The sequence below is a fragment of the Branchiostoma floridae genome, chromosome 19 (assembly GCF_000003815.2).
Source record: "Branchiostoma floridae strain S238N-H82 chromosome 19, Bfl_VNyyK, whole genome shotgun sequence".
NCBI lineage: Eukaryota > Metazoa > Chordata > Leptocardii > Amphioxiformes > Branchiostomatidae > Branchiostoma > Branchiostoma floridae.
In genome coordinates, this window is record NC_049997.1 from 3,412,555 (window position 1) to 3,427,853 (window position 15,299).

The window sequence follows — 15,299 nt, forward strand, 5'->3', positions numbered from 1 at the left end:
ATGTTCCTTATATAGGGCAGTGTACCAAAGTTACTCAACCTTGTCTATTCATCACGTCAAAGGCAAGAAGTACGGTTACAGTTACTGTGGTAAGCAACTTGTGGTAAGGCTGTTTCCATGCAGTTTTTGTTTTTTTCCGTCCCACTCATTGTTTGGGAGCCCATGTTGTTGATTTGCTTTCATTGTTAAACCTGTCATTTTATGCTGATGAAAACACATTTTCAACAATTTTATGTCATGAACTGATGAAGTTCAGATTTTTAGGATGGATGGGGTGAAATTTTTGTCCATTCCAACGAGCCAATTTCCTTGGGAGGGATAGGTCCTGGAGACAGCCCTGAGTAAGTCAGATGGAGAGTCTAATGTACATGTAATTTGAGGGATTTTTGCGTTGGTTTGATGTTTGTAGTATTCACAGTGAAAGTTCCAGGATAAATTGTACAAGCCCACTGGACTTTCTAATAGTATATAGTGGTATCGCAAACTTAAAACAACCGAAAATACTCCATTTTTTCCTTACTGCAAACAAAATCACTGTGAGCTTAAAGGCAAATTCACAATAACTGAAATGTCAGCAGGATAAATACTTTATAGATGGTGAGAAAAGAACTCTATCTTCAACCTACTTCACCGTTAAGGTGTTTAAATTTCAAGGACCAGTCCTATTCAGTTACTCATCAATTATTCAAAACTATTCAATGGAACTTGTGTAGGACCCTGGGGGCTAATCCATGATAACACATTTAACCTACTTTATGGGACTATTTAACCTGAGAACTTCTTAGAACTGTTTCTAAATGTAAGATTCATTGGAGCTTGAAATGTAATGCTGTTTGATCATTGTACATTGTAAATGAGGCAAGATTGGTGCTAAAAAGTAACATTGTGTATGTCCAAGCAGGTGTTGCTAAGTTTCCTGTGCTTTTAAGAAAATGTTGTGTGTTGGTGGCAAGAAACTAAAAATTATACTGTAATTCACTTTGTCTTCTGACGGTACCAAACTTTCACGATCTGAGAAAATTTAACTTCTTCTCGGAACTGAATGTTCACGGTGGCGGCAGGTGTGTGTATAAAAGTTGGCGATTTTCTTGTTGTCGGTAATGATAAGTTCACGTTACAGTCATTACTGTGAAAACCCTGAACATAAATTTTTAAAGTACACTGAAAAATCAGGAATTACAGTAGCTGACAGCTTGGGTGAAACACGATCACACTTTTAAGGTGACCCTACGCCACACACACAGACCCTCGGGCAAACCAATCAACACAACAGTGATACAACCAGTTTTTGTCAGCAGATGAAATGTTCAGTGCTCACAGAGGCACATTGTAACAGAAGAACCTCAACGATCCATCCCACGTTTTTGTACAGGCTGAGTCGACATTGACAGTGGTGGAATGCTGACGTCCCTGATCACGATATCTAACAACAAATAGCCTTCCAGGTAGGTTGTTAGAAAATGTTAGGAAAGGAGGTTTGGATTATCCTCAAGTCTTGTGTTTTTGGCCTGGGGAATTTTGGAGTGCACAAACATGTAACATTACGTACTATGTAACACGTGGTATATACAATGTTGGCCACCCTGCTGCATTGTGTACAATGTAAATGTACAATTACGAGCTTTTAGTCAGATTGAAAAATTAAAATTTCCTCCTACAATTTTCATGAAAGGTGAATAGTGGTATGAGCAAATTATGTATGAACCTTAGCACCACCTCTGTACTGGTGATTGTGTATTAATGCTTTTAAGATTGAGGTTTACATGTAATTAAAAAGATGGTTATGCCGCAAAAATGAAGACTCAAAGACAGCCAAAAAAGACCGCTTTTCTGTACATTTCTTCATCAAGGTGCCATGTTTGATAATGGGACAAAATTTCACCTTATTCAACCCTGAGTAAAACAGCTGTTTACTTGTTAGGTAGCCTCAGTTTGTCCTTGAGAGGGACGCTAAGTGGCCAGTATCAGTCCCGTGTTTGTGTGTGTGTGTGACGAGAGCCTAGGGCATGCTTAACGCACGTTTAGCTTAAAGTCATTTGATAAGATCCACAACACTTGTTGATATAAGAGCTGAGAGGTATACCAGAGTGTGCACCAGCAAAACATATACCTTTGCTTACAGTTATCTAGTACAAGTATAAAATGTAGTTTATATTCATGTAAATAACCAATTTGGAAAACTGTCTGTTTTAGAGATCTCTAAAAGAACCTGGCAAATATGCAGTTTATTGCAAAGGTTTGGACAGGCTTGCAAATCAATACTTATATAAGTTTGCAGGCATTAAGCGTGGCTAGCTGCATTTTACACTGTTGACTTACAGAATTATGCTTTCACTCAAAAAAGGATGACTGTGAATTCAAAATATGTACTGTATACATGTGACATTGTTGTATATTAAACTGCTGACAACTTCTGTGTGCAAGAAAAAGCTTCTGAATCAACATGTATTCCTTCAATTTCTGCAGACTTAGGAACATCTAAAGATTAAGGATCATGACTCAACCCGTAGTCATCTTAGCCATCATCGTGGCCCTACTGAAACCGACAGCAACGTTCCCAGTCAACTCTACAGACTCTGAGATACCTGACATGGAGGCCACACAACCAGATGCTGGAATTTCACCAATCATGGATGATCTCTTAGAGGATATCTCTCCTTCACCAATGGATGATCTTGTAGAAGACGTTTCTCCGTCACCAATGGATGATCTTGTAGAAGATGTTTCTCCTTCACCAATGGATGATCTTGTAGAGGATATCTCTCCGTCACCAATGGACAACCTTGTAGAAGACATCTCTCCGTCACCAATGGATGACCTTGTAGAAGATGTCACATCTTTGCCAGAAGAGGAACAGACTGAGAACCCAATGGATGTGGTCTCATCACTATCACAACCAACACCCACATCATCTTCTCAGTCAGAGCACAGCTCTTCACAGGCCCCAGAAATTACAGTCTCTCCATCTCAAGAAAAACCTTTCTCCATATCCCCCATGGATGAGTCAGCTGAGATGTTGACCGATGGTATGGAAACAGGATCATTGTCTCCTGTATCGTCACAGGAGCCCCCCATACAGAGCCCCGCAGCAAACGCTACTGAACAAACTGAAACTGTACCATCATCAGAATCTGTATCTTCCTCATCAAAAAATCCCACACAGGCTTCGACAGTGCTATCAACCACCAAACAGAGTACACCTTCATCATCTTCATCTTCAAATGGCAGGTCCACAGGAAAGCCAGCAACGTCTCTTACAACGCAACTCAAATCCGAGGCATCAAACAGCCCTTCTACACAGAACCCACCAGTTCCACCACCAGTACAGCTGTCACCCTTACCAGCTATAGAACAGTCCACACAAAATTCAGCAGTTACATCAACTATCAAACCAAGAACAACGTTTACATCGCTGTCACACAAGACCACAGTGACAAAGAAAAAGTCATTATCATCTTCAATTTCAAAGGTCTACTCCACGCAGCGACCTACGACAGTTACTATGGTTACAGAAGAGGACGAACCGTTACTGTCAGCGGTAGAAAAGCAGGAGTCGTCAACACCAAGCACTACAACACTAGTGGTAGCGACAGGGGTGGGCTGTTCTCTAGGTGCTGGTATTGTTTGTGCCATTTGCTCCGTCATCTTAAACAAAGTATCCCAAAATGGTTTACCCACAAAGAAACTCTTCAAGAAGCTCAGTCAGAAAGCAAAGGAACGCCGAGAGAAGGCTCAGGACAAGTTAGAGAAGGAAAGTGATGATGAAGATGAAATATCGTCATTGCTGGACAAAGAGAGTGACTTGAACTCCCTACAAGATAAAATTGAGAAGCGTGAGAATAAAAGAGAGCCAGATGCGATTGTAGACATGGAACGGGGAGGGAGTGCATACGAGATGTCGCAGTTACTAAAGAAAGGATCTACTTTTGACCCTCAAATAGAAATGCTGGAGAAATTGGATCCTCCAAAAGTTGACAGAGAAGTACAAACAGAGCCCATTGCTGAGCTGGGAAAAGAAGGACCCAAAGATGGATCAGAAGTGAAACAAGGACCACTTGGCGAAGAATCAAATTTGAATTCTCTAGCACAAAACATTGAGAAGCAAAACCTGCTAGACCTGGGTGAAAATAAAGACAATATGTCAACATCTCCAAGCGAAGAGTCGAATTCGTCAGAAGAAACGTTGACAGACGAAAAGCAGCAACTTTTGAGAGATGACATAAAAGGAGAGGCTGGATCAGACGGGGGTGAGATTGCACCATTGCTAGGGAACGGGTCAACTCAACTATAATCTTATTGTGGAGGATAAAATGGCAAAATGATCAAAAGGATTGCAAATGTACAGTCAGAGGTGGGGACACTGGGAACAGTGGAAATGAGATGTCAACCATTGCTGATCAAGGATGAAAAAGCTATGTTGCCAAAAAATAACATACAAAAACAGTACTGAAGTTGGATCCTATAGTTCAGGGCTGGATAATGTGAGACTAAAAAGGATTGAAAATATACAGTCACAGGCGGGAACAGGGAACAGTGGAAATGAGGTGTCAACTGATTAAGGATGAAAAAGCTATGTTGCCAAAAAATAATACAAAAACAGTACTGAAGTTGGAGTTCTAGTACAGGGCTGGATCATCATCGGCATTTGCTCATGACTGAGCAATAAGGATTTATGTCAGATCGTTAGACCTCTGAGACAGTTACTGTTTGTGGGTGGCAGTGTCTCATGTGGCTGCTAAAGCCCAGGGCAGTACGGTATAGTCTGGAAAACTTTGTGCAGGGCAGGGTGGGTGAAGAGCAAGGGATATGAAAAATAAAGCAGAGCTACATGGCACAAGTCAAATGTAGTCTCAACCAGACTAACTACACTGGATACACAGAGAATTTGTCAAGAGGGTTTGGCTACAAAAGGATTTGGCCAGCTGTGCAGTGGTAGGGGCTAATGTACAAGCAAAGATGGAAGCAATTCAGCTTTAAAAGATTTAAAAGGTTTTAGACCCAGGATAACTTTTTTACCTGGGTGGGACTTTTTAAATTTTCTACCCTCCTGATCATGAGTGTTTCACAGGTTGAAGTATCTGTGAACAGTGACTTCTGTACTTTCACAGACTTCATTAAGAACACATGACAAAACACCTTTCACTACGTATATAACAGAGCTGTCCCTTTGTGTGAGGCATAACCTGCTATCAGCCCCTTCCGTTCAGGTGTGAACAATCTATGGGAAAGTGATGAGCCTTGGGCGATCATCACACCTTTGACTGGGCATGCCGAAATGTCTGTCACAGTGGGTTTTTGTTTTCACAGACTTGCCAAACAAAGATGAATTGTTTAAAGTTACAGAAGTCACTGAATTTCTGAAGATTCAAGATACTGTAGATTGTCTAGTTGGGAAATTGACTCAAAGTAATATGAGAAAGTTTGCTTTTTGCTTCTTTAAGGAATTACCAAAAGGCATATACTAATTGCTTACTATATAATAGACCTGCAACCAATGGGAGGTCAGGGTTAAATAAGGGGCAGTAACCTCAAGCTAAGCTAAGACACCAAGCAGCACAAAGGTCACAAAATGGTTAAGAAATTGAACAACATTGGCTCCAAAACAATGAGAGGAACAGAAAAAAACACACACAAAAACTGAAGATAGCCCTGTTTCCACCAATCAGGATTCTCTGATTTGATTGGCCTCTGAAGCATGGTATTATAAACTATACTATCTTAAGGCAGCCACTATTCAAAGAACAATAAAACTGTACAATATACTATACACTGCAAGACATTAACCTGTTTTTGTAGTCTTAAAATATGCAGTTAACTTAGACATTCCATTTTCCGTTACCTCTTGTTGCGACTGCCCAGCATGGCGAAGGAGAAGCCACACGGGTTACAACAGCCGTGGAAGGTTTTGTGGCCTCCTGGGTACTTCTTGATCACTCCCTCCCTGGTTTAGGGGCAAAACATGTAAGATTAGCCATGCATACAGTACCATGTTATAATAGAGCTGCACTATCATTTGTACAATTATGTACATGTTGTAGACACATTACTGTACCTGCATTGACTAACAAATAAAGTTGTGGTGTTCTGAAACTGTTTTCTTTGTCTACTAGAAAATTTAACACAATGATGATATTTATAGCAAACATGCTGGTGAAATGCATTTTTGTACCTTGTTGGTGAAGGGGAAATAAGATTGTTACAGTAGTAATACATACATGCACAATACTGTATTAGAGTACAGTAATGCCATTAGTATTTCTTAAGTAATTAAACTAATCATTCAAGCTTACAAGACAGTGTAGTGTCTTTAGTGTTTGAAACCGTTTTCTGAGTTAAAATTCTTGTTACCACATGATACTTACAATGACATTTGTACTTTAACATACTGCGAGATATCACATACATTGTATACTTTTTAAATGTTAACTTTGCTAGTAATGTAATAATTTGCAATAACATGTAACAAGTGAATAACTTGAAGCAAGGGCTACATGTCAGACCTATGTAAATGTAATGATAGGAAAGTTTAGTAACCTAACATCACTACCAATGATTATTACTGTAATCACCTGAAATTTGTACTAACATGTATAACCATAATTGTGTGCACATAATGATGGTAACTGTGTAGTAATACCTACTTTCCCTTACTGCCAAGATTCTTCACAAATGACAAATGGCTGACTTCAAGAAACTTCAGCTAAAAATACAATACAGGAAATGAATACGTTAGATAATGACAATAAAGTGTAAACTGTAGTACAGTAGCTCTTGTGTCATTCTATGTGTTTCAAAGAAAAATTCATAGTTTACTTGGTTTCTAATCATCAGATCTGAAAATAAGTTTGGTAACAATGTAAAATCTATTCATCTTTTTTTTTTGAATAAGTTAACATAGAGTTACATGTATCTTGTGACAAATAAGTGAAAGTTTTTTTGACTTTGAGGATTGAATGTCAACTTACAGTAGGCTCCAAGTTCCTGAATGTCCTAATGTTGACCAATCTCTGAAGATAGATTTCAAGTTGTTCCTGCATGGAGAAAGATGTAAAAACATGGTACAGATAATATCAAGAAATGTTGCCATTGTTACCATGCAATGTACAAATGTAACGCTAGTTAATCTTTATCCGCGGGGTAACCTATATCCGTTGTCTGTAGAGACAGACATTTATGAAATCAATATCAAATGGACTTCAATATTTTTGCTACTCTAATAACTAATTTGAAAATTTAGATATTTCAATTTGAAAACACCGTCAGTCGATAGATAACACGTTTTAAGAAAACAACGGATATAGGTTACCCAACGGATAAAGGTGAACTGGCGTTACATCTTAGTTTCTTACGAAACAAAACACTACAAGGTTCTTTTGATGGATCAAGTAGCTGATCTTTACCACTGAAACTGCAAAGACTAAGTCAAAGCTGCAAGTCACAGCTCAACAGCGCCCCCTAACAGATTCTGACTGAACTGCACCCACCATCCTCCTGTTGAGGCGAGCTCCAGTGATGAGGGCATCCGGAGTTTTGGGGAGTTTCGGGAGTTTCCTTGGCTGCCCCTTGACACTTTTTCTTTTCTCCCTTTGTCTGTAAACAACAACATGATTTTGTAAACTTATGTATTTTTTTCAACAAAAAGTTTGTATTCTTTTTTCACCATAAGTCTCAGTTAAAAGGGAATGTAAATTTGTCAGGACGTCAAAACTTATAGCATGATCATAACATAAAGACCTGTATTCATAATTTATCATTATACCATCATACATGGGTGTTGAATCATAATCTACTAGTTATGAAAAGTATGGTCAGGAGTTAAAACATTACTCTTCTGTCTCATGAAAAAAAATGTCAAACCCAACAAGTTACAATTTAGAGTAAGCCTTTAGACTGGAGTAGAAACATTCTATATAATTGTTATACACTATTTGTTTGAGTCCCCTTTCACTTTACCTACAAATAGCCCCTGGACAATAATTGTGCAAATGAACTTTTATTGTTGCGATACTTTATTATTGACAAATGAAACTCCTTAACTTTGCAGTACCTTGCTGTTGGTACAGGGACATGCAGTGATGCCTTGAACAGCAAGATGGCCTCGTGAAGCTGTATGAAGTGCTTATATCTGCGCTTGATGGTCCAGTTGTGCTCCCCATGTTGGAGGTTGATGGTGTAGCTGCAGAAAAGGAAGGAAGGAGGAAATCTTAGGAACAAGAATACATTGAATATATGCTGAAAGCCTTAGACTGAGTGGCTGGACATGTCTTAAATTCTAACATTGTGCTGTAAGACCTTTTAGTGACCCAGGAGCAAAGGGTACTTTTTGTCTTTACTAGCACAACATCCAGTTATCCTGTTTGGTTGTGTAATTTCTAATTGTTCTAAATAACCCACTGTGCATAAGTCAGGGAGGTGCCAGCCATTTCCTGCACATGCACGTTTGCTGCTTGGTACTGTAAATGCATTTAAGTTCGCCGGGATTTAATTTCGTGGTAGCTGGAAAAATGACTTTTTGCTGTGGTTTCAATTTCGCGGTAACACCATAGACTGTAGTTTAATACCATAATAGAAAAATGTTCGTGGTGGTTTTAAGTTCGCGGTGAAGTAGTCGCAGTAGTACCTGTAACAGTCAAACAACCTAGAGGAACTACATGTAGCCTCAGTACTAGTATAGGCCTTGAGTTTATCATTCAAAAAGACCTGAATACATAATAGTTTGTTCCAACACAATCACCCGCAGTAATGGCACAAAACACTCTCAGAACCAAATAGACCTCCGAGCAAGATGAAAGCCAACTCTAATTGCTACCTGACTGCACCACTTCCCCTCTAAGGACTATGATAAGCACTCTCAGCCAAGCAGGCAGTTTTCACGTTCTGTTAAGGTAATTTTCCATCTGCCCCATGGATTCTAATCTCGTTAGCGTGACCTGCAATTAATTTATAATAGAAACAGGTCAAGCAGGCAGTGTGTTCAGGGGACTGGAAAGGGAACTAACTACATTGTAAAGTATTTTATAGTTCTGAATTTGAAAAAAAAAAAAAAACTTTATTATATTAAAACTGTATTATAATGCTAGTTCACCTTTATCTGTTGGGTAACCTATATCCCTTGCTTTTAAAAACATGATATTGTGGGATATCACGTTGACAGACGTTGGTTTCAAATTGCAATATTTTCAGGATATTGCAGTTTAAAAAAACACCCATCGATTTGATGTGCCTAAATACCCTGTTTTTAAAAGCAACGGATATAGGTTACTCATTGGATAAAGGTGAACTAGCGTTATATTGTAATATACGTTACATTGTAATATACATTGTAATCAGTAATAAAATTTTCTAATGTGCTAATACTATAATCGTTCAAATGATTGCAAGAACTAAAAGATGCAACTTTTGATTTGTACCATGCTGCAGATCTAAGTCCCAAAAACTTTTAAATTCATTTACAACTATTTTGTCCAAATTGTTAACAAGGCTTTTAAACAAATGGCATCTTCCATGATCATTCCCATACTTGATGACCCTGGTCCATGTGCTTGCTGGGGCAGATCTAGTCCAATCTCCCGCTGCCATCTGTGCTCATACATATACTAACTGGGGGATCAATATAAGCAAGACACGTCTCTCATCATTTGCATTGGAGCTCGTCCCCCTGTTAACATCCCAAATCATACAAAAGGAGAATCACCTAAAGAAGGTAAAAACGTTATATGATCTAAGAATTTTAGACGCCGCCATCGACCATGTTAGATGACCACAACTTCCTAATGACCACGTGTCAGCAGCCTAGCCCTGCCTTGCATGGCTCGCTTTGGTCGGCTCCCAACGGTTGCCAGTGGCTAGTGTATTGGTACACTTACAGTAACATTACATAGAGATTTAGGAACATAGGGTTTTGGAACATAGGGTGGTCACCATTATGTCTGATTGCTGGGGCAGACCTACCAGTACTCCAATCTTCTGCTGCCATCTGTGCACATACATACACAAACTGGGGGATCGATAAACATCCTGGACACGTTCCTAATCATGCCTTAAATCCTGCCATGCATCACATACATTTTCTAAGACAGTTTTCTTTCCATTAGGAGTGTCTTCTGTTTTCATAATATTTGTAACTTCTTCGTTTGGCATACAATGTTACATCAACTCTCATAATTTTAGCGTGTGCCACACCACTGCCAAATATAAAAAAATATTGTTATGGCGGCCTTCTAAAGATTGTCTTGAACGAATAAATGCCTCCCTTATACTGCATAAAGATTAAGGCATAAACCTTCTATATAGGTCAGGTCATAAACTTTTTGAGGGGCAGGTGAAGATCTAAGTCAACACAAATCATAAAAAATCACCCATCAAGCTTAGCAAACCATTGCAAATCTCTATCCCTTAATCTCCAAGCAGATCCTACGGTAGCATAATATAGTATCAAAAGCTGGCAGAGGACTGAAGCCGGCTTAGGAGTGTGTTTTGCTACATGGCAAATGTACACCTCTTGGCTGACTACATTCCTTGGCCAGTTTGGTACTATCTTATGCCATTGTAGGATCTGCTTGGAGATTACTATCCCTGACGGTCTGAAGCAATGTCCACCAAGCAGCCGGACAATTTTAGAGATTTGCCATTAACCTAACCTACTTCCAGTAACTACTTAAAGTAAGATTGATCACTGAGAGAGGTCAGTTTTGCTGGGAAAAACTACCTTCAACTGTTTAAGAACTCAGACCATACTGACAGAAATATCATTAGTGAGCTTCTAAGTAGAAAATGAGTTCTGGAGACATGTCAAAGGAGGTCAATACATCATAATTACATTTCTATGCATTTTCATTATCATGGCCACCTGTCTACAGTCTACAGGAACTAGTAATGTCCATACCCTCGAGTGGTCGATATCTTTAGACAGGTTTGACTGTGTATGACATCACAGGGCTCGAAATTCATTTTTCGGATTTAGAAATTGGGTGCACCAAAAGATTTTTGGGTGCACCATAAAAATTTAACTAATAACCTAGTGATAAAACTTAGTTACAAGCTATCAAATTCTTAAACAAGTACCATGACAGACATTTTTATTATCTTTCTAACACTTAGATGTCAAGAATATGATGTATACTTGACATCTTTACATACACAAACCCAAAATATTTGGGTGCACCCTGTGCACCCACAGAAAAAGATTGGGTGCATATCTCCAATTTTGGGTCACCTGGGTGCACATGCACCCAGTATTTCGAGCCCTGCATCATTAGTCAGTGTCAGAAGCGGCTTAATTTCATACAGTCAAACCTGTCTTAAAGTCTATTGCAATGACTATTCAGGGGAATTGACAAAAAATGGCTAATTTCAGTCATCATTTCATACAGGTAGTAGACGCTGTCTGAGCGAGACCAGGGCTCGAAATACTGGGTGCATGTGCACCCAGTTGCACCCAAAATTGGAGCTGTGCACCCAATTATTTTCTGTGGGTGCACAGGGTGCACCCAAATATTTTCTTACATCTATGTATGTAAAGATATCAAAGTATACTAGACTAAGTATACATCATATTCTTGACATCTAAGTGTTAGAAAGGTAATGTAAATGTCTGTCATGGTAGTGCTTGTTTAAGAATTTGATACCTTGTAATTAAGTTTTATTATTAGGTTATTAGTTAAATTTAAGTGGTGCACCCAAAAATTTTTTGGTGCACCCAAATTTTTAAGCTGCCAGTGCACCAGTGCACCTAATCCCAAAAATGAATTTCGAGCCCTGGAGACAAATTCAAATCCCTTTCTTCACCTATGTGCCATGTGCACTTCTCAGTAAGTAAAGAATATTAAGGGCGTACACCCATGCAAAGATTTTCTCATGTCACCTTCACAGAGAAATGATATTACAGTGCTCACTCCTACAGGATTAGATAATGTACAAGGGTGATGAATTAACTTATTCACTAAATCCCCCTGACAGTCTTCATTAACCTAAGGAGCATGTCAAAACCATTTTGGGCCACAACAATTCATTTTCCTGGTTATCACATGTTGTAACATGTTGTATACGTGTAACAAGCAATCATCATAAATGCAGAGGGATTTGGAGGAAAACTTGACTATGGTTGTATTCACTCCACAAACCCTAACCTGGCACTTTTCCAGACATTTTCCCAGTTTACAAGATTTTGGTTTTAAATCTCAGAACAAATTAATGTTTGATCCATATACAAACTTCTCAATTTTTTTCTACCAGAATTCTAACTGATGTAATTGGCTGATCCAGAAAATATTTTGTAATCTCATCACATCAAACAGAATATTTCAAAGAGGTTTCACAATGTCAATGGGATATTGTGTGCAAAAATATTATTGAACCATATTACCATGTATTACAAATCACTCCATGACCTATTTCTTGTATGAGATGGTCTGGCTGGTTGACAGCTTTGCTGAATCATTGATTGACCCAGTTTACATTTCAAGTCTAGACTTGATCTTGATACTAGTGGAAAGTTAAATCTAGGTATTCAAAAATCATAACTTAATACTAATCAATAATAAGGCCCACAGCGCTTTTTAGCCATGTCAATATGTCCGGACACATGTGATTTTGCAATAGACTTATGAGTTAAGTACATGTACTTGCTCATAACCCTTTCTTGAAGCATGATGTGTCCAGAAGACTTAACTGTGTCACTTTCACAGAGAAATCATATTAGAGTGCTAAATCCTACAACTAGTACAACAATGTATGTATCCTCAGAATTTTCAATGACTTCAATGACATGCTAATCTCGATGATGTATTTTGAGTGCACTGCAGGGTTGTATCCAGCCTGAAATCATTTTCAGTCCCCTTGATTTTGAATGGGAATCCTATCGAGCACCGAAGGCATGGCGAGACATTACCCGTCATTTCTAGAGGTCTGTGTCCCAGAAAATTTGTAAATCAAGACCCTCTGAAACACTATTTCCTGCATTTTGAGGTGAAAATTTTGCTTGTAGACTAAGCTGTTCAATGGCATCTGTTTTGGTGAAGAAGAACATATGGGTTTCAGTTTTTTTAATATCTTTACATATCAATTTTGTCTGTCCCAGGGGACGGAATGGGGAAAACTTTTTTCAGTCCCCAGCTGCAAAATTCCTTCAAAGGACTGAAGGACAGGTGCTGGTTACAACCCTGGTGCACTGCAAAATTTCATTCACATTTCATTAACTCTGAAAAGCCTGATGAATTGTCAATCAATTCAGTCCTTTCATGTGTGCCGCGACTGAAGGCATGACTTTTAATTTGGTGACACAAATGAGCTCTGAAATTAAATCAATGAGGAGGATGAAATTGAAAACCGTCAAGAATGATTTCATCACCTCACTAGACTCGGTTGTCTTGTAGCACAATTTTCAACTTTTATGTCAAGAAAATATGCACTGTGTAATGCAAGCACATCTCATACCTATGTATCTATATGAATTATATGCACACAGGGCCATATGGCAAGAAAACCAATTACGATACTTTTCCTCCTTTTGCTCAATCGATGAGGGCAGGATTGGATTGAATGAGGCCAATGAAAGAGGTATTCATTTCAGGCTGTTCATCAAGAAAATTTATAAAATCTCCAAAAATGAGAATTGCTATAAAACACTAGCTTTCGTTCTGCTTGCATCAAATGCCTTTCAAACTATCACTATAAGAATAGTCAGATTTGTGGCAAATTTCATAAAGATTATCACCAAAATTCAGATCATTTCCATTAACTAAGATACACACATCTAGGTCATTAAAAATTTAGTAAGTGACTCATTTCTGCGATGGGAGTTCCCACCCTAGTAGAGTAAATGTTTCATTACAGCAAGGGGTCTTTCGGGCCCCCTCTGTTTGATCAACGTTCCCCTTGGCAGCGCTGAGTTCAAGGTCACAGAACAAGATTATTACAAGTCACAACCAAGTACAGCACACCGTAGGCTTTAGTGAAATTACATGGTTTATGCATGTCTACTGAGGTTTATTCGATCCCAGGATGATATGTGACATGTGGTGAACCCCTGCCTTTGATCAGAAATCTCGGCAGCTCAGAGTCAGATAGAATAATACATCAGGGTGAATTCTGAAGGGCAAGTTCATGATCCATTCCTTAGCTAGGTCTCTCAGCTAATGTAAAGAATACAGAATGATATACAGTAACTGCACCTGCAAATATATGGTGTGTGTCTGGGAATGGTTTCATCTGGTTGGTTTCATTTCAATGGTGTACATGTATCATTCCTGAGCACGTTGTAAAATCGGGCATGTTACAAAGTTTACATATACAGAGTGAGATATGCATTAACTGTGTAATTTCGTTTAAGGTCCATACTGAGCTTGGTTGTAATCTTGTTAGATTGATTTCCTTAACTTGTGGGGCCTATTTGTGTGTGTGTGTCGGATGTGGGGGTGGGGTGGCTTAGGATGTTTTTGCAGTGTTGTAAGTTTGAGATAAATGAAACAATTCATTTGCTTGCTCACTCACTCACTCACTCACTCAACTTTCACTCACTCACTCACTCACTCACTCACTCAACTTTCCCTCCCTCCCTGACTCACTCACTCACTCACTGACTCACTCACTCACTCACTCACTCACTCACACATGGTCATTGATTGATTGATTGAGTCCAACAGAATGAGTAAGTGAATGAGGGAGAGTTGAGCGGTTTCCTCCTGTAGCTCCTCTCCATTGGACAAACTATGATCTTCACATCAATGGGTTCCCCTGTATGAAGCCTGCACTCACTCACCTACTGACTCACTTCCTCCCTCCCTCCCCTCTCTCTCTCTCTCTCTCCCCCTCTCTCTCTCTCTCTCTCTCCCTCCCTCCCCATACTCACAGGTTAGGGTTGAGAGGTTTTCTCCTGTAGCTCCTCTCCACATCTATGATCTTCACATCAATGGGTTCCCCTGGGATGAACCCCGCACGTTTGGGGTGGTTGAAGGGAACCGGCTCTTTGTGGATACTGGAGAATGGTACCCTGAAGGGACTCGTATCTAGGGCGAGAATTGTAGCAAAAATTAGCATCTTTCCTTTGCACAAAGCAAACCCTACCGTAACAACAACAGGTAGTTAGCTATAGTCAGAATAATTTGTAATGTAAGGGTAGATATGTCATCAAAGAGTAATATTTGCCTGTGCAAGGGGAAAATGCTACCCTTCTAGCAGACATCATGTAACTCAATCATCGTTGAAGAGGTTCATCAGTCACGTATGTTTAAGTTACTATCAATTTTCTTCGAACAATGACTGTTTATTAAAGGTAGAGAACGACCTCCAAATTTCGATGT

At 39.1% G+C, this 15,299-nt stretch overlaps 2 protein-coding genes across 2 annotated transcripts in view; one reads left to right on the top strand and one right to left on the bottom strand.

Moving 5' to 3' along the window:
• Window positions 1–15,299, top strand: part of LOC118406407 (zinc finger and SCAN domain-containing protein 20-like) — a 121,941-nt gene that overhangs the window by 34,267 nt on the left and 72,375 nt on the right. The window lies entirely within an intron of this gene.
• Window positions 1–15,299, bottom strand: part of LOC118406399 (phospholipase D1-like) — a gene marked incomplete in the record, with an annotated part of 43,187 nt that overhangs the window by 15,739 nt on the left and 12,149 nt on the right. Inside the window, 6 exon segments of the mRNA XM_035806439.1 lie at window positions 5,840–5,941; window positions 6,642–6,700; window positions 6,966–7,031; window positions 7,485–7,590; window positions 8,048–8,176; window positions 14,849–15,005. Coding sequence (XP_035662332.1) covers window positions 5,840–5,941; window positions 6,642–6,700; window positions 6,966–7,031; window positions 7,485–7,590; window positions 8,048–8,176; window positions 14,849–15,005 — 619 coding nt within the window.